The sequence below is a fragment of the Pararge aegeria genome, chromosome 13, assembly GCF_905163445.1.
Source record: "Pararge aegeria chromosome 13, ilParAegt1.1, whole genome shotgun sequence".
Classification (NCBI taxonomy): Eukaryota; Metazoa; Arthropoda; class Insecta; order Lepidoptera; family Nymphalidae; genus Pararge; species Pararge aegeria.
This window is the reverse complement of record NC_053192.1, coordinates 2,022,593-2,042,300: the sequence shown is the minus strand read 5'-3', so window position 1 is coordinate 2,042,300 and position 19,708 is coordinate 2,022,593. Positions and strand designations below refer to the sequence as shown.

The 19,708-nt window shown below is 35.8% G+C and overlaps 1 protein-coding gene across 4 annotated transcripts in view; it reads left to right on the top strand.

Annotated features, from left to right (window-relative positions):
- LOC120628579 (6-phosphofructo-2-kinase/fructose-2,6-bisphosphatase) overlaps positions 1–19,708 on the top strand; it is a 44,046-nt gene that overhangs the window by 16,382 nt on the left and 7,956 nt on the right. For 2 of the 4 annotated variants that reach the window (XM_039897018.1, XM_039897017.1), the window contains exons 1-5: positions 11,422–11,600; positions 14,325–14,450; positions 15,128–15,288; positions 15,988–16,122; positions 18,808–19,068. In XM_039897018.1, the coding sequence (XP_039752952.1) occupies positions 11,537–11,600; positions 14,325–14,450; positions 15,128–15,288; positions 15,988–16,122; positions 18,808–19,068 (747 nt within the window). In that variant the 5' untranslated portion in view covers positions 11,422–11,536. Of the gene's footprint in view, positions 1–11,421; positions 11,601–14,324; positions 14,451–15,127; positions 15,289–15,987; positions 16,123–18,807; positions 19,069–19,708 lie in introns of those variants that run through there. The other 2 variants (XM_039897015.1, XM_039897014.1) reach the window with 1 other exon arrangement.

Genomic DNA, 19,708 nt, shown 5'->3' with positions numbered 1-19,708 from the left:
GATTGAGAGCCGACAGCCGAGGCGTCACGTGCGTCTGGCATGATATCTCGGTGTCTCCGATCGGCGGTATACCTAGTATTTTATTTACTCTGTGACGCTGTGCTTGCGTGTTTTTAAATCTATAGGAAACGCTAATATTGGCGTAGATAACCCTGTGCAACATGGTTTAAAGTTAGCAATAGCAACTATAAAGATATTTTTTGCTCATTAGTACCTGCTAATCTCTGGAACTTGGAACCAGTGGTATTTGAAAAAACTCTTTTTGCATTCAATAGCCCGTTTTCTGAGTAAGGCAATAAATAGGCTTTATAAGTAACTTTACGAACTTTTTTTTTATTTCTCTACAGTTGAGTTCCTTGACTACAAACTCACCTGGTGGTAATAAGTGTCTCACGTGATGCAGTCTAAGATGGCAGCGGGCTAACATTTTAGGGAGTATGGTACTCATCAGTGGCGTGCACTGGGTTTGTTACCAGGGTATGCATACAGTAGGAAAATTGCATAAAATGGCAAAAATCCTTCACGAGCTATAGATCAATTTTAGGGTAAGCTTTGCTTTTGTGAATGTATGAAGTGCGCGCCACTGGTAGTCATACCCCAAATCAGTTTCTACGCGACATCGCACCGGAACACTAAAACCCTTAGCGGCACGTCCTTGTCGCTAGGGTGGTAACTAGCCACGGCCCACGGCCAGAGAAAATTCAGAAATTATAAATGTCCATATTGCCCCTGCGGGGGATCGAAACCGGGACCTCCTGCATAAATTCACAGCGCTCACGGATTATCAACTTTCACCCTTAAGGTGATTAAATAGGATATGAAAGTTTGCACAAAAGTCCGCACCAATTTGGATTAGTTTAGTGATTTTTGTACTACAGAATTGACACCAAAATGAATGTTTAACGTATTTAATAGAACTTGAACCGATGCAAACTATAATCTAGGCAATAATATTATTTACCTTACTCTAGATATCGTCATAAACATCGGATGATAGTTGAGTCAGCAGCGCGGAGATATCGTGATCTCTCAGTTATATTGTAGCACGACTTCGTCCGAGTACTATTCTGATTTACATTGACACATCGTCATCATATCAACTGATGGGCAGCCACAGTTGGATTTCCTCTCATTTTTAAGCTTTTTTTGCGACTCGCGCAGTATGTAGTGACCCTGCTTTCTGAGTCAAAGGCCGTGGTTTCGATTCCCCCACAACTTGAAAATGTTTATGTGATAAACATACATATTTTTTGTGGCTGGGTGTTTATCTGTACATTATAAGTATTTTATTCATCAGTTATCTTACTACCCATAACACAAGCTACGCTTACTTTGGGACTAGTTAGAGCTGTGTGTATATTTTTTTATTACTTAGAGTATAATGGAACTAAATTCCATAAATTATATATATATATATATATATATATAATATCCTGCACTAATAATAAGGCAAAAGGGTTTTCTTTTTTTTTAACTATTTATTTATTTATTATTTATGTACCATAAATTGTGATTGTGAACATATGATACATGAAGTGTACAAATGAAAGCTTATCTCAGAGATCTCTTCCGGCTACCCCAGGATGTGACTTCCTATCGGATTAAAAAAAACTTTTTTTCCATTTGTTAACCCATTTCTTGAGGAGGGCTATAAGCAGTAAAGCTTTTAGAATTTTCATCCCTAAGGGATTAAACAGGGGATTACAGTTTTTATGAGAGTCGTTAAAGATGTATAGATTGATATCGGTATTGTTGACGATTAAAATAGTAAAATAAATATTTGAGGATTCATAAAAATTCCAAGAACAGTTACATGATCGATTAAATTTTATTTGTTAGAACAGCTAAACGCAGGAAATATCTTGCATCTGATGGCCCAATTCTTGAGGAAGGCTGGCGGTCAAGGCGACGCGGTAGTTCGGGTTGCATTGTAGAGGATAAGTTAGTATGGGAAACTTATAAGGAGCTGTCGTTTTATTATTTGTCTCGCGTCGAGACAAATAATAAAACGAGTGCAATGCATAAGTATAAACAATGTGTTAAAAGAAAATTCAAGTATTGGAATACTATTTTAATGAGAAATCGCTTGATAAAGGTTTATGGTAAAGAACCACCACCAGAAAAAACAAAACACTGCGTTTGCATGGTAATAATGATGGTTTCAGAATGCTGTTGGTCCTTACACGTTATTGTAATGCACCTGAAACGTTCGCGAGGGCTCATACTGATGACTTTTTTGCCATCAGAAGAAAACGAACAGCATCCTTGATGAAAAGAACGTGGGTAAGCAGTAACGGCATTCTGAAGGCTTTTATAAATAGTTACTACTCTCCAAGCTGTATGTATTAAACTCCATGTTCGGCAGCCTGGAGGCGATATCTTTAAACGAGCAATTCTTATAATTGGAACCTTGGAATCGGCTCTAACGATTTTCATGAAATTTAGTATACAGGGGGTTTCAGGGGCGATAAATCGTTCTAGCTAGGATTCATTTTTTTTTTAAATGTCATTTTATCCGTGTTTTCTGGTAATAACCGATTTGGTGCAGACGAAGTTGCACGGGTCAGCTAGTTTAATATTAATATCTGATGTAAGTTTTTTTATTTAGTTTTTGATTATTACTGTTTTTTATTATTTTATTATTCTGTTATATAAAAGTGTAGATTGGTCATAATTACCAAATAAAGAATTATTATTATTTTCAGTATTGTTACAAAATAGCAAATGCCGAGTTTCTTTCCGGCTTGTTCTGTGGAGAATCTGCCTAGTTGGTAGAGTCACTACCCACAGACAGACTTGTCGTTTCAAAAGTGCTTATGATAGGCCTACTTGAAATAAATTTAAATTGAATTTGAATTTGAGTAAAAAAGAACTATTTGTCAACAGCGTGCTCTTTTTAATCAATGGCATTGACCGATTGGTGTGTAAGTTGGTAACATGGTAACATCTAACTTAGACTGAACACGACGAAAATAAAACTTCTATACCTATTATTGATAGCTACATATAAGATAAGTAGGTACTTTGTTGAAGTATACAACGGGTTCCCCGGACGTCCAATGAAGCCAACGAGAGGGACATGCCGTGGTGGTTTTCAGTTCGGGTAAACGAGGACCACATAACCTCTGTCCTGCCCAAAAGAACAGAGGTAGCCATAAAGCTTTTCCACCACGACAAAAAAAAAAAAAGGTAATTTGTTCTATAGATAACTTTTTATAGCAATAAAAGCATATTTTGGCCCACTATATCACATTTTGCCAGCAAAGATCAAACAAACGACATTGTTTAGATTTCTTTCTTACCAAGGCGTGCAAAGAACACGACGCGACGGTATTTTATTATTGGCAGCGTTAAAAGATACCTACTCTACGGATATGTGAATTGGATTCCAAGATACATTCCACACAATTTCGGCAACAGTTGCTATCTATATTGAAATTTTGTAGGAACAACCAAAATATGAATTTGAGGATTTTGTCCTACAAAATATAAATATACATTTGAGTTGCTATGTATATTAAAATTTTGTAAAACCAACCAAAGAGTATATAAACACTATATTAAAGGACCGACTAAAATTAACATTCAGTCTTACTTGCTATATTCTACAAGTATTTTGCTTTAGTTTTTTTTATTAAAAATATGTATGTATAGGCAGGCGCTTGACTGCAATCCCATCTGATGGTAAGTGATGATGTAGGCTTAAGTGGAGCGCTTTTGCTTGGAAAATGCTTATTCACTCTTGATTAGGTAAAGGTAGTGTAAAACGAAATCTGGAAGGGCATTCCAGATCTTTGCAGTGCAAATCAGAAACGAGAATGCAAGAATACTTTAATCGAACTCATGCGTTTTAGGTTAAAAAATAGGCGTTAAAAATATCATTTACTAGCTGTCGCCCGCGACTTCGTCTGCGTTTGTCTTTTGTTTTTCGAAAGACATTCACAAGTGGTATTCAATTTAGGTGTAATTCTAATGAAATTTTTAAGTTGTGTATTCTTATATAAAAAAAGTATGTAAAATAATTATTTAAATCGGTTATCATTTGACGGCGTTGTGGTGTAAAATCGTCAAACACTTTCGTCCCCTCTCCCAAAAGAACTGAGCTTAATTTCGGGATAAAACGCATCCTATATTACTTCTAATACCTTCAGGAATATGTGTACAAAGTTTCATGATGATCGGTTTAGTAGTTTTTGCGTGAAAGCGTAACAAACAAACTTACATTCACATTTATAATATTAGTAGGGATAGGGATAGGGATAGGAATTACTTCAGTACTAGGATCGAACGATACGATGATAGCCTAGTGAATAAAAGTTAAGCAATTTATCGCCGTTATATCCCCGACACGCTCATAATTTTCTAAGTTAACGGCGAACGAAAACATCATAAATCCTGCATGCCTGAGAGTTCTATATAATGTTATCAAAGGCGTGTGAAGTCTACCAATCCGCAATTGGCCGGCGTGGTGGACTACGGCCTAAACCTAAGATAGAGTCACTACAAACTGACTGACTTCAAAGGCGCTTATAAACAAGGCCTTTTTTTTATAAATAAGAGGGGAAAATCCTCATGGACATCCCTATGGATAGTGCCGGACTCCTACCGACTAAAAACCCCTCCTGCCTTCTTAACGTTAGTGTACCTGCCATTACCCGTCATTGTCATTTTACCTTCCTTCTCTTTCGTCCCTTTCGTTTACTTTTATTATCTCTTCCATGTATTTTTTTATACATTCCCATTTCTCTGATGCCGCTAGCATTATGAAGGTTAGGTTTTCTGTCTTTATTTCACTTCCTATTTCCTTCTTCACATTCTCCCTTTCTTCTTCAAATCGTGGGCAGTGAAACAGGGTATGTTCTGCATCACCACATGGGTGTTCACAATACATGCAATCACTCACTCAGTCTTTTCTTTATGCGTGCTATGTATTGCATAAAAACCCCATGACCTGTAAAGCACTGTGTCATCCGAAACGTTATATTTCCATGTTTCCTATGTACCATATAAACAAGGCCTGCTAGAAATAAATAAATTTTGAATTTCGAAATAATTTAAGGACGCACTGTCGCCCGTAATACAGGTTTTTACCTAAATCTGTAGGGCTAGCACGGGAAGGAGACAATTATATCCCCGGGGAAAGTATATAAATGTATGTTTCCCCAAAGCTTTATCAACTCTCAGAGCACCGGCGCACAAGTGGAAATAATATCCAAATAATATGTGTATTAAAAATCGAGGGTAAACTTCTCCTATTCCATATTCCAGTGAATCCTGGGTATTTAGCAGGTGGGCACGTTAATGGTATCCCTGGTCAGGGGATATATTCGGGGGATATAATTACTCCCGCCCGTGCTAGCCCTGCAGGGACAGTAGATCTTAAATTGCACTATTACATATTTATAACATAGTCACCAATAAATGTTAAGTACGCATTTGGTTTTATAATAATTATATTTTCTTTAATTTATATAAAAAATTGAAACCCTTTTCAATATTACACGCGTTTGTTCCGCCTTGCTTTACAACAAAGTCTATAACAGATAGGAAGTTGATATAAATAGGATCGTGTTGGCTCTCAGACGGTTGACGAGTGTCGAAAGCGCGAATTAATTGTTCCGTTGACTAGAACACGAAGGGTGTGTCTGGGATGGTGTGACCGACGGGGAAGTGGTGGGCGCATTGGGAATTTGACGGTCTATTCGTTGACGGTAGCTGACGCAGTAGGGTAACCATGACAGGGAGGACGCATTTAGTATATTAGTCGATATGAAATTGACTATTATTATTGATAAGGCCGCCTATTGTACCAGGAAAGGAGGACTCCTTTATTTTAATTGTGTATTATTTTTTTTTATTTGGTGTACAATAAAGTGTATTTCATTCATTCATTTCATTCATTGATTATTATATAAAGGTTGTCTGGAAGAAATCGCTTGTTAGCGATAAGACCGTTTTTTTGTTTAAAAACCTAGATTTATTATTTTCATGCCATAATTATAAGTTTCTGTGGTGTACAATAAAGTATTACATACATACTATTTCAAATAACCACGGGGGTCGCGAGGGGCAAATAATAGAACGAGTGTTATGCATAAGTATAAACAATGTGTTAAAAGACAATTCAAATACAAGAGTATTTGTTTTGAGCATTGGAATGAATATTTTAATGAGAGATCGCTTGATATAAGGATTAAAAAGGTACCTATATGGTACAGAACCATTCAATCTGAGCCTTCTCATATACCTTCTCATCTGACATAAGTAGGAATAAGTTAGTTCTAGCATTTAGACCTAGATCTGGGCAAATACCTTTAGAGAAGTTCAAACATCTAATGAGGAAAGTTGATTCTCCCAATTGTGATGTACAATTAAGTATTACATACATGCTATTTCAAAAAACCATGCCATGTGGCTTACATTTAAAGGCAAGGCGAAGCGACATATTTAGGTTGTGTCGCCGGCGATATGCTCAAATGGCTCATGCTCAAACCTTGGCTCCTAGGGATTGGTGGTAATTTTGCACAGTGGATTGGACGCATATGTTACAACAAAAGTCTATAAAAGAAAGAAACTACATATAAATAGGATCACTTTGTTTGATCTTACACGAGTGTTGAAAGCGCGAATTAGTTGTGCCCTTGAATAGAATAGGATGGGTGTGTCTGGGATGGTGTGACCGGCGGCGTGGTGGGCGCACAGGGAATGTGCCTATTTGTTGACGATACCTGACGCGGTAGGATAACCACGACATTAAGAGCGTGTTTTTATTAATTAATTTTATAATTCATACTGGTTAGGGGAGATTTCTATAAAGCTTGCCATCGAACCGAAACGTTTTGCGATTTGCCAAACCATCAATTATTGTAAAACGTATGCCATGAGGCCCGCATCGGGGCACAGGTATATTTTGATTAATAGGAAAAGCGATATGGTAACCAGTTGAAAAGTTTCTGTTCTCCTAGGTTCTTCCACTAATCTCAGAAATTGTCTGTATAACCCGCAGAGTAAATTAGGTTTTTATTAGGCCCATGGTTATAATAAATTGGCACTAGCGATATGCACTGCCGGAATACGATAAGTATACTAAAAAGAACTTATCTTAGGCCTTTTTTTTGTTTACGGGGGGGAAATCTTCAAAGATACCCGACCTCAGGAAAGATAGGGTTATGTGAGTAAAACCTCCTCGGTGGCCATCCTCAGCACATATTTGGAAGGCTCCGGAATATCGTAAGAAAGTATCGGCGGCTCCCTTGTACAGCACATGTAGAGCTCGTCCCGGGAGAAAAATATTCCCCGACCTCGTATGCCTTGCTATGGACTACGGCAAGCTGCTGTCTTGGGCCAAATTTTGAGTTTTATTTTTGCACTGGAAGCTGATTCCTGTTATATCCTGTAAAATTCAAATTTGCTGCGACCCTAGCGGAGTTATAAACAATGGGACAGCTGCCAAACATGGGAATGTACGAACACGTGCCAGAGCTATTCGCGGACAAACAAACAAGCATCAATGGATTGAATTAAATGCATTAGGGAAATCAGTCGATATTGCTTTATCCTCCTTAATGGGTAGTAGGTACATGTAGATTGTAATCCTTACTAATATTATAAATGCGAAAGTATGTTTGTTTGTCCTTCCTTTACGCGCTAACTAAGCAACGAAGAAAAAAGTGACATATCTGTTGGTAGAGAGGTGAAGATGGAACCGGATTAAATAGTTTATGAGCACACTCTCCGAAATATATCTGTATTTAAAACCGTAGCGCATCGCGATAGTCGTCAAGATAGAAGTGCTGTATGGTGGCGGCAGATCAAACATTTTAACACATCTTACATTTTAACATTCATTTTTCTATATTGTAAGAGGTGCTTTCAAGCAACATTGTCATTAAGAAATTGTGTTTCGGTACGATGTCACGTAATAACCGATGAGGGGTATGAGTTTTATATGACTACCATATCGCTAACAGGTTAGCCCGTTACCATCTTAGACTTCATCATGACTTTCTAGCCTACGCGATTGCAGTCAAGGGCTAACTTGTAGTGGAATAAAGATATTTGTTTTATAAATATAACCTAAAATAAACTATGTAAAATTAAATAAATAATAATAATATTTTAAAGAATAAATAAATTCAAATTCAAATTTCAGTAGGCCTAATTAATAAGCACTTTTGAAACGTCAAGTCAGTCTGTTTGTAGTGACTCTACCACCGGTTCGGAAGACAGATTCCACTGAGAAGATCCGGCAAGAAACTCAGCAGATTAGAATTGAATACCTAATATAAAAAAAAAACTATATTCTTTCGATCGAATAAATAAACAACATATACGAAACTGGGACTGATTACCTACGATTGTACAATACCTACTTACAGAGTCGTCAATGACTAAAGTCACCTTGAAACTTAACCTAGATATTAGTCACCAGCTAAGTAATAGAAAATAAGGCTATAAAAATAAATACAACTCATAAAAAGATAACTACTTATTTACCTTAACAATGTTTTTAATTACAACTAAATCAATGATTCTAAATATCTTGGTTGTCTTATCTCTGAGCATAGAATTAAGAACATACAGAATCCTCATTATTGTATTTGTATCTAAATTTAAAAGAAAATGTGACTGCTATAATTTGAACATTAGTAGCAAAAATAAACTTGCAGTGCAATATACTAGACTACATAAAATAAGTATTTCATTTAAAGGAGAGTCTTCAATTAATCTTAGAGATGTCTCTGAAAAAGTTCATAGTTTGTATTGAAGGAAAGCTTATAGAAAAGTACTATTATAGTATTAAGGACTCAAAATGCTTGGGGGTAAATTATTGCTCTTACCAGGTTGCTTCTTTAATAGTTTTAAAAGACAATATGAGATGGTGATAACAAAAAACAAGCGCGTTTGGAACCTTTGTAGCTTTAGTTTTAAGTTGGCAAATTTAGTTATCTCCATCAACTCACTCCTGTCATATTTTACATGTAATGGACGCATCAAAAGTGCCATCTATGTGCCTATTTGAATAAAGAAATATTTGACATTGACTTTGACTTTGTATGTAGTGCATTGTGTCCAAAAACGGTGAAAACGCCCCGTGCAATTCTCAATTTACACCCGCAGAATTTTGCTAGCTTACAAACTTTTTCTCATTTTCCCATTTTATAGTAAACGTTAAGAACATTAGAGGTAAAATAATTACGTTCAACTGCTAAATGGTGTGCTAACCATTTGTTCGAGAAACCACTCTTAAGTGGAGTGGTTTTTGACGCTTCTGCATGTTCTTAATACCGTGCCTCTGAGTGTACTAGCAGAAATATTTTTTATAAAAAAAAAAACTAGCTGATGGTGTATATTTTATTAATGTTTTCTAATATAATTGGCCGAAATATAACGAGGCTTGTAAAAGGTGTCATACCGACTTGGAACTTACGACTGGTGTACGCCGCGAAAATGTTTGATGATACATAAAAATAATGTACTAAATGTTAAAAGTTATTATCTACAAAAAAGTCCGCGAGGCTATATGCCTAACAGTTATTGTTTACTCACAATAACCGCTTTTTGTTATAATTAGGCAATCAAAATACGGGCACAATCGAAAGATGGTGACATTCCTATCATGATATCAATCCTTATCCACATAAATAGTTTTATAATTAAGATTGATTAAGTACATGCAAATTCCTCTTTAAATTATTCAAATTGGACCTATCGTTTAGTTACGACGGTTATAGAAGTGCGGCCGCCCCTGTCGCGTATAAAATATAATTTAGTTTGCAAGTAAAGCTGGACCCATGGTTGAATGATTTAGGTTCTAGGTTTTTAAAGATATTAAAACCGGTAATACCTGGAACCAACGAAGTTGTGCGGGTCAGCTAGAACAAATAAATCTTATTGCGAGGAAGTTATTTTTATATCTCATCGACGTGAAATTCAGTTTTTAACAAACGCATGGGTACCATTGATTTCCAGGATAAGAAGTAGACAATAATAGACAATAAAAAATAGGTTAGGTAGGGCGCCAAATTTTAGACATAGCCAACACTGGATATACCTACTTTTCACTTGTGTAGTTGTAAGCTAGTTAACACGATTTATTTGCAGGCGGTGTTTACCCTATAGGTAGCTGAACATTTTGTCTTCATACTGTATAAGCTAGTTTAAATTTGTTTTTTTTTTTAATGAAAAGCTGATGGTAAACGAAATAAAAAAAGTATAAAAGCATACCTAGACACTTTCATAAAAACTTGTCTTTATAATATAAGTGTGATAATCAACATATTATGATAAGTGTACCTGTAGGTAATACCTTGTATTCGTTGAAAAGCGGAACCTTCTGAAGTCATATCAGCCGAACGTACATCTAAAAGATCTGTAGCAAAAAGACACTTGATAATTTAATCCCCACTAACACTACGTCTTGACTCTCAAGCATACAATGATATATGGCTGTTAGATAAAATACCAATGTAAATTTAAAAACACAGAGTGAAAATCATCATCTGGGAATTAATCTGGCGCTAAATCTAAACTTTTTGTGGCACAGTATTGAGAATTAAAGAAATGTTTAAATTATTTTATTTTTTATTTTAACACTTGTCACCATCAAGGTGGCATCGCCGAATTATTAATTACATGCATAGTTAAACAGCTGACCCGATCTTGGCGAAACCACGATACTAGACTAGACTAGACTAGGGTAAACAGTAGATTAGTTCCACGGGATTTTTGATAAAAAGCGGTAAAAGCTATTTGGCTAACAGCTCATTAGATATATATTAATTAATCGATATGTATTTGTCTATTGCGCACGTTAGAAAAGGTTATCGATGTTTACTGAAATTGACACCGACTCGGGTCAACCAATAATGATCCTTATTGGTTATTGCTTACAATTATTGATGTGAGGTGCGTTCGTTATCCCCGGTAATTATTATGATCAGAATCACGTACACAAACCTTATGATATAGTGAGGTGATGATCTGATGATCTGATCAGGTAATTTTCCGTAAAGATGAACTGGCATTTAGGATTCCTAACTAGGGTAATCAAGCGCGAACATAATGTAGGTATTACCTGGTTTTTTGTCTATAATAACGACCTAAAATAACATGATAATTATACTAAGGTCTTGGTAGTTGGTAAAAATAAACACAGATTCCTTATTTTTTGGAAGAAGTAATTTTTCTTAGTAATCCTCATAATCAAAAAGCTCCTCTGCCATAGTAGATACCTAAGCCCCTTCACGCTACTCCAATGTGGGCTCCTTCAAGTTAAAAGTGTTACTATTGATTATACTCTATAACAGATAAACAATAAAAAATGGTCAAATAACAGTATCCGAATATTAAGTCTATTCCTAGAGCACAGCTGTCCTCTGTCACTGTCACAGGTGACATTATCGATTTGACGCATTTGACGTTTTCCAGTCGCGAATTCCAGTCCCGCAAACTGTGATTTAATGTTTTAATTAATTAACAAAGATAAGTAATTGTGTAATTATTCCACGTGTGTGAATCGAAGAGTGCTGATAAAATGGACACTGATGATAACCGCGCGGAGGGTTGGAAGTATTTGAACAAGCAGTTTTTCGGGGATGGTCAGTACGATTCCTTGTAACTTGTTGCAAATTAGAAAGGTTGATTAAATCAATTTGTCACTTGGGCGGAAATCTTCGCTTATTACGTTGCTATACTAAACACTACACTGTTATCAATATAAGTTTTGTAACTTTAGTTTAAGTAGTTGTTTAAACAAAAGTTATATTAGTTGTTTCCTAAAGTAATCGGCTGTTTTATAAAATTTTCTAATAACTTATGACTGTTGAATAATTATTAGATATTATTTAACCGAGGCTCTAAATTTTGGCAAATTACTTTTTTATTAAAATTCCTTAATAAATCAATAAGTCTTTTAAATATGCTTTTTTAACATATTGTCAGCTGTTGTTTTATAAAAACAATATATTAATGCATTTCGAACCTGGTGATAGTAATGATATAAGCAAAATAGACTGGTATGTCATCTTAAAAATTAGGAAATTAAGTGTACATTATCCTCTTAAAATACTTGTGACAGGAATGCTTTGGTAAAAGTACTCAATTATGTTTTAATTTTGAGCAATCAATATTATTACATTTTATACTTCATGTAAACTTCATTCTATTATATCTTCTTCATCCTATGAAGGCCTAATTTGCTGACAAAAAAAAAAAACTTCTAATTATAGTAAGAAACTGTTACACCCAGCTAAGATTGTAGTGGGCTTCTTCTTACACCAGGGCACATTTCGATCCCTTATAGCTTACTTACTAGTTACTATTATCATTTCCTTGTACATTTTTCATAGAATATATGCATCAAGAGTGCCATCTATGGAGCAATTTTAATAAAGAAATATTCAATTTTGACTTTACACTACTTAGTCTTAGTCCCAACAAAACTGTACTTTAGCTCACAATAGCTCTGTTAAGTTAGGCTAAACTGTTATGGTAGATGTTATTGGCAGATTTTATTTACCATTAAACATACTGTAGCTCATTAAATAAAAAAGTTTCAGTTTTATTTTAATATGCTTTTGCATAGTTGAAGTTAATATATATCTTATTATTCAATTTGATTAATTTGATAAATATAAGAGTAAGCTCAAGCAATCAAAGCAAAAAAGCAAAAAGAAAGTATTTAGCTTTGATTTGCATATTTTAAGTTATTAAAGCTAATATTTTTTCATAAATGCACCATAGAACCATATTCATTTCAGTCACTAGGTATGATGTAATATCATCTTTGTAATGTTATTTAAGTAAATTTATATTTTCTATATTTGTTCTGTTCTATTAAATAAAATAAATATTAAATCTAATAGCTGATGGGCCCAAAATCACCCTTATCCTTGATGATTGAGCAACTGCATTGTCATCATCATATGAACCCATTACCATCCCACTATAGGGCATGGATCTCCCCTCACAATGAGAAGAATTTAGGCTGTAGTTCACCACACTGGCCCAGTGCAAATTGTTGGATGTCTCCATAATGATTTTAAAGTTGTGTGACCTATAAGAACATTGTGGAGAACTCTCAGGCATGCAGGTTTCCTAACAATGTTATTTGTTAACTGTTAACATGTGATATTTTATTTAATATAATAAAAGGGTGTAGTTGCTGGTGTGATTTTATTTTATTTGACAATAGTTTGAGGTTGCTGGTGTAATCACTGGCACATGAAGTACTAACACCTACGCTTCAAATTGATGGGTACAGGGCAGCATGATGCAGGTAGTGTTCCTTGCATGCTCTGTGAAGTTTTACTCTGTTTAATTTTCCACTTACAATCAGGTGGGCCATATGCTTGGTCCATCAATTATTAATATGAATGAATACACTTTTATAGTACACCAAAGAAAAAAAGTAGTTACAGAGATATAAATACATATCAAGAGAGTACAATTTGGTGGCCTTATCGCTACATAGCGATTTCTTCCAGGCAACCAATGGCATAAAAGGAAAAAAACATAGAAAAGAGGTAGGTGGTGCAATAAATAATATTTAAAATTATACAAATATATAAATAAAACATATATATCATATATATTATATAATATCTTAAAAAAATGCTTAAAACGTGCATCGCTTAGAAATGTAAGAGGTGTGTACTCAGGCCCAGAAACTGAAGCTGAAGTCCTAACAACTAGGCTATCACCGCTGCACTGGGAGAGCAACTTGTGAAACACATGTGAAAGTCATCAGCTTAAATCACCTTGCATTCTAATTATCAATAATAATATTAAACTAATCAATCATGGGATTAGTCAGTAATGGCCAGTCGCTATCTTGTTTGATGTTTTGATGCCTGTTTATTTTCTTACTGCTATCAGTGAGGTGATAAAAAGTTTGTTTATATTGTATTAGCATTGCTGTGTTATTTAACTATATTATGAAAATTAATTTTCATTTGCTATACTCTACAAAAATGAGAAGAATCTGTATGATGTAATTTATAATTTCTTCAATCTTTATACTCCACAACTAACAGATCTTCATCAATGTTCCCTCAATCAGATGTTGACGGTCCTGTTTATTGCAGAATATAGTAAATCAAGCTTAATTTTCATAATATATCATAGACTCAAACACAAAATACCACACCTTGTGGCAAGAATAGGGTTCTTGCCACAAGGTTTGGTATACACAAGTGGGCAGGTGGTGTGGACAAGTTAGGTTATAGGTATGCCTAAGAATCTTCCTTGATTATGCGTTACTTAAACTTAGGCATTGCCTAGTAAAAAAGTATCCTGATTTTTAATTATTTGTTTTGTTACAGGGGAGCGGGCCAACTATGTAAACATTCCTCACGTGATCGCGATGGTGGGGCTCCCCGCGCGAGGGAAGACCTACATCTCCAAGAAGCTCTCACGTTACCTTAATTGGATAGGAATTAACACCAGGGGTGAGTACTTTGAACACCATCTAAATCTGATGGTATATACGTAGGCTTAGTACAAAACTTGCTCGCTCGCAATTGAGAAGTCGTTTTCGAGTATGGAAATATTTGAACATCGAAGTAAAATGTATCTTATCTGCCTTGCGTTAAAGCTTAATTTTGTCTACAATTCTTTAGCTTCTACTAATCCTTAGTACTGTTTATCAAAGTTAACAGTTTTGTGGCATAGACATTGTAGCTTTTTTTACTGATCAAGTAGCGTAAGAATTCTTCGCTGTTTTACGCGCAGAATAATTCATAAAAGTAGAAACAAACAACATCTATTGAAAGTTTCCGATTTCAATCAATTAGTAAATTATTTTCGTAGTTGTTTTCGCTCTTAATTTGAACAATGAAACCACTTGCTTTAACGGTGACGGGAAACATCGTAAGGAAACCTGAGAGTTTTCTTAACGTGCTCAAAGGCGTGTGAAGTCTATCACCTGGCCAGCATGATGGCCTACGGCCGAAAACCTTCTCTTTCTGAATTGCACTGCACTTTATTTTCATCATCGACATCATTGCAGATTAAAAAATATATTAAATCGTACTCAAATCCCACCAGTGTTTGATATTTATTTAGTAGGCATTTAGACTTTGGAGATTATAGGCTCATTGAACCAGTATTGTTTTATTGTTGGCAGTTTTCAATCTTGGCGAGTATAGGCGTCACGCGACCACCGCGTACACGAGTCACGAGTTCTTCCGCGCAGACAACAAGGAGGCGATGGCGATCCGACAACAGTGCGCGTTGGACGCCTTGCACGACGTCTGCGAGTGGCTGGTCAAAGGCGGGGAGGTGGCCGTGAGTGTCATACACATCTCTTTCTGTCTCCCATTGTCTCGCTCTAACAACGAGGCGATGGAGATTATTTATTTATAACAAAACATATTTTAAAACTGAATAGCTAGAATATAAAAAAAAACAATTGTTGCAATTAATTTGGTTGGTCCAAAGGTTATGCATAAAAGACATAAAGTCGCAGGGGTTATCAACGTCAATGAGTGTCCCACAAGGTTTAATTTTGGGTCCCTTTCTGTTTTTGGGACTGTTTGCAGATGATACATCTCTAATTTAAAGATTGATATAGGCAGGGATTACTGTGACGATGTAAGCCGTGCTTTGTCGCATGTGTCGCACTGGTTTACTGTCAGTAATTTACTTTTACATGCAAAAAAACGTGTGTAGAATTTATTTTAAAAAAAGTAAAGAAAATTAATATTTTTTTATTATAAATGGAAAATCACTAAAAATGGAAAGTTCCCCAGTTTTTCTGGGCATGACCTTGGATCGTAAGCTTAAGTGGGGTACCCATATAGATAGACTAGCAGGTATACTAAGCTCGGCTGCCAACGCTGTCAGAAAAAAACCGCCTGTACTCTTTAGTAGTGTAGAGTGGTTTTAAATGCTTCAATATTACTCGTGTAAAGGGTCCCGTATGTTGTTCATTCATTGGCTAGAGGAGATTATATGCCATGAGTAGAACTGGATGAATGGTTGCAGGTGTTCGACGCGACCAACTCGACCATGGAGCGGCGGCGCATGATCCGAGACATCGTCGTGCACAAGATGGGCTTCAAGCTGTTCTTCGTGGAGTCCATCTGCGACGACCCGAGGATCATCGAGCAGAACATTATGGTGCGAGACATTTATTTAAATCAGCCTAGTAGTAGTAGAGTTCTTTGTGGCAGAGCTCGTCCTCGGAAGTACTGCCGCCATGTTTCTGCTTCTTCTTCTTCTTTCTCTGGGCTTGTCTCCTTACTCGGTCGGCCGGAACCTTCCGTTGTACGTAGTGCCACTGGTACGGCTCCCCGCTGGGTCACTCCAGCCAGCCTTAGCTGGCCGCCCAGGTCGCCAAGTGTACCGCCATGTTTGTTTATTTGTCTACAAATCTGCACTGGGCCAGCGTGGTGGATTACGCTGCCATCCTCAAGCTATAACGGCGTTAACCAACATTTGGATAAATCTGCTTTTTTAACGCTATTTTACTTAGATAATTTAATCAAAATCAAAGATATCTAAAAAAAATTATGTGCGAAAATGTAATTTGTTTATATATATTTTGGTTTGTTATTAAAAGTAGATTTATATTGTTTTTTACAATATTTCTTTGTATAATTAAGTTTCTGAAACGTCCTTTCGAACGTTAAAGCTTTGAAAATATTTTAAGTATAACTACCGTCAGACCGTACCGTTAAATCATCTGCAATAAGCCACATTTTAGTTTTACAATACTCCCCAAAAAACACTACTGTAAACAAATAATTTCTATTTTTCTAGACTACAATGTGTCAGAGCCGCATTTAAGTGCAATGTTATTTAGAATTTTAAGGATCATAAAGTAACCTTTACTGTTGTTTAAGTCTTTAGAGTAATTTTAGTTTAGATTTTGAAATTATTTTTAATGTTTCGTCAAAAGCTAAAACCATTAAATGCAAACCAAGCCAAAAACGTCTTAAAGGTTGACCTAACGATATTTAAGTTATGTACATACTAGAAAAATCCTAGATTTAAAAGCCATAATCTCCTGCTTTAAGTATCATTAACTCTAGATACAGTTAAAATTCAAATTTAAAATTCTTTATTCATGTAGGCCTGTCACATACACTTATGAAGCGTTCATACATACATGTTTACATAATTGTAAGGGGATGGTGATAACTGGGTTCGCCAACTTAAACCTAAAGCTACGAGGGTTCCAAACGCGCCCTGGTCTTAGACCTGTAAACTCGTCGTAAACTGCACAGCGAGATTATTTTTGCTTTTAATATTTATATTGTTACAGTCCATTTTCTTTTTAAATTTTGTTATATTTTTATGGACATAAATACAAGCCGTTATCAGAAAAAATCCTAGACTAAAAAGCCAAGAATCTCCTGCTTTAATTATTATTTACTCTAGAAACTTCCAGATACAGTTATTCGAAAGTGCTCCGTTCAGATCTACATTTTCATAGTTTCAAGTTTTGTAAATGTTCATTAGTTATCAGATAGCATCGTTTCTTTATATTTTCACGCTTTTTCGATCATATCTCGAAACTTGGTTTTTGTAGTTAATGACACTTTAGCTTAAGGACGGCAGTAAGGCCTTAACTCCTTTTCACTGCCATCCTTACAAAGAGTGCAAATAACTTCTTTTCGGGCCCCACAGACGATATAAGACGTGTAACCGAATTACGAAATACTGTTACTGAAAGTGCATTATATTACATAAGGAATCTCGCTGTAAAAATATTAAATCATAAGAAACATATTTATTTTTTCATACAAACTAAAATAAATATGTTTCTCAAAGCATTCTAAGTGTTTACTTATAATATATTGAAGATAAAATACCGACACGCGCATAGTACCTACCCCGCTGTAAAAATATTATATCATAAGAAGCATATTTATTTATTCATACAAACTAATTCAAAACATTCTAAGTGTTTACTTATAATATATTGAAGATAAAATACCGACACGCGCATAGTACCTACCCCGCTGTAAAAATATTAAATCATAAGAAGCATATTTATTTTTTCATACAAACTAATTCAAAACATTCTAAGTGTTTCCTTATAATATATTAAAAATAAAAGACCGACACGCGCGTAGTACCTACCCTACGCGACGCGTACCTAATCAAGTAACACACTTAATCACTTTATTTTAATTTTGCATATGATTTCAGTAAAACTGTGGCAGTTGTTTACTCAAAAACTATTAGGTTTTCGGTTTTTATTTTCTCCGTGGCAGTAGATAATATACCTTTAAATCCTGTGAAGTATTATTTCGGTTTTCATTCACACGTTGTATAATGTAACGTATTTACAAATAGTTTGTTAGCAGCCATATTTGAAATAAATAATTTTAAGTATTTCAAAAACGTGATTAAAACATCGCAGTTGAAAGGACGGAGAGTAACATAGAATTTTATTCCAGGAAAACAAATTGCTACCACGGGATTTGTACAAAACTTGAGTTGAGTTGAGATGAGTTTCTTAATGACAAGGTTGCTCGGAAGCATCCGGCTCCGCTTTCATCTCTCACAAGATAGAAAAATGAATGTTAAAATGTAAAATGTAAATTATTGATGTTGGAAAAGAGCAACTGCTGAGTTTCTTGCCGGCTTCTTCTCGGTAGAATCTGCCTTCCGAACCGGTGGTAGAGTCACTACACACGGACAGACTTGACGTTTCAAAAGTGCTTGTATTAGGCCTACTTGAAATAAATGAATTTTGAATTTTTTTGATTTTTTTGAAAACCGTAATAAAAGAAGAACGAAGAACGCATGTAAAAGCTTAAATTGTGATATAAATATTTATTGTTGTTATTATAGGAGGTAAAAGTGAGCAGCCCCGACTACACGAACATTCAAAACGCTGACAACGTCCTAAACGACTTCCGTCTAAGGATAGAGCACTACAAAGAGAAGTATGAACCTCTGGAGGAGGCGCTAGAGTCGGAGTGCAGTTTCATGAAGATATACGACACGGGGGAGAAGGTGGTGGTCCACAAACACGAGGGTCACATACAGAGCAGGATCGTGTATTACCTCATGAACATACACATTGTACCTCGAACCATCTATTTGACTAGGGTGAGCTCGCTGAACAATTGTTATTAATTGAAATCGCATTATTTTTTATTCAACTACCAGTTAGCCCTCGACTGCAGTATCACCTGCTGTGAGTGAGTGATGATGCAGCCTAAGATGGTAACGGGCTAACCGGTAGGGGTATGGATTTAAAATAACTGCCATACCCCTAACTGCGGGGTGATTACGTATCTCGCGACAGGCTTGCGACAGGCGTAATTCTTGCAATCACTGCTGTCAAACGGCACTTTTCCATACAATAAATTAACAAAAGTGAGAGTCGCGAAATACGTAATCTCCCTGCAGTTAGGGGTATGGCAGTTATTTTAAATCCATACCCCTAATCGGTTTTTACCCCTTAGCGGCACGTATTACTCGGTTGAATGGTAACCAACTACAGACCAGACCAGAAAAATCCTAAAATTAAAAATTCCCCTGCCGGGAATCGAACCTGGTACCTCCCGCTAATAACCACAGCGCTGACCGCTGCGCCAATGAGGTCGTCAAAATGCTGTTGATATATTAATCCGTGACCCCATTTGACCTTAAACGTAGAGGAGACCCGCAGGGTGATTACGTATCTGGCGACAGGCGTAAATCCTGCAATCACTGCTGTCAAACGTTACTTTTCCATACAATAAAT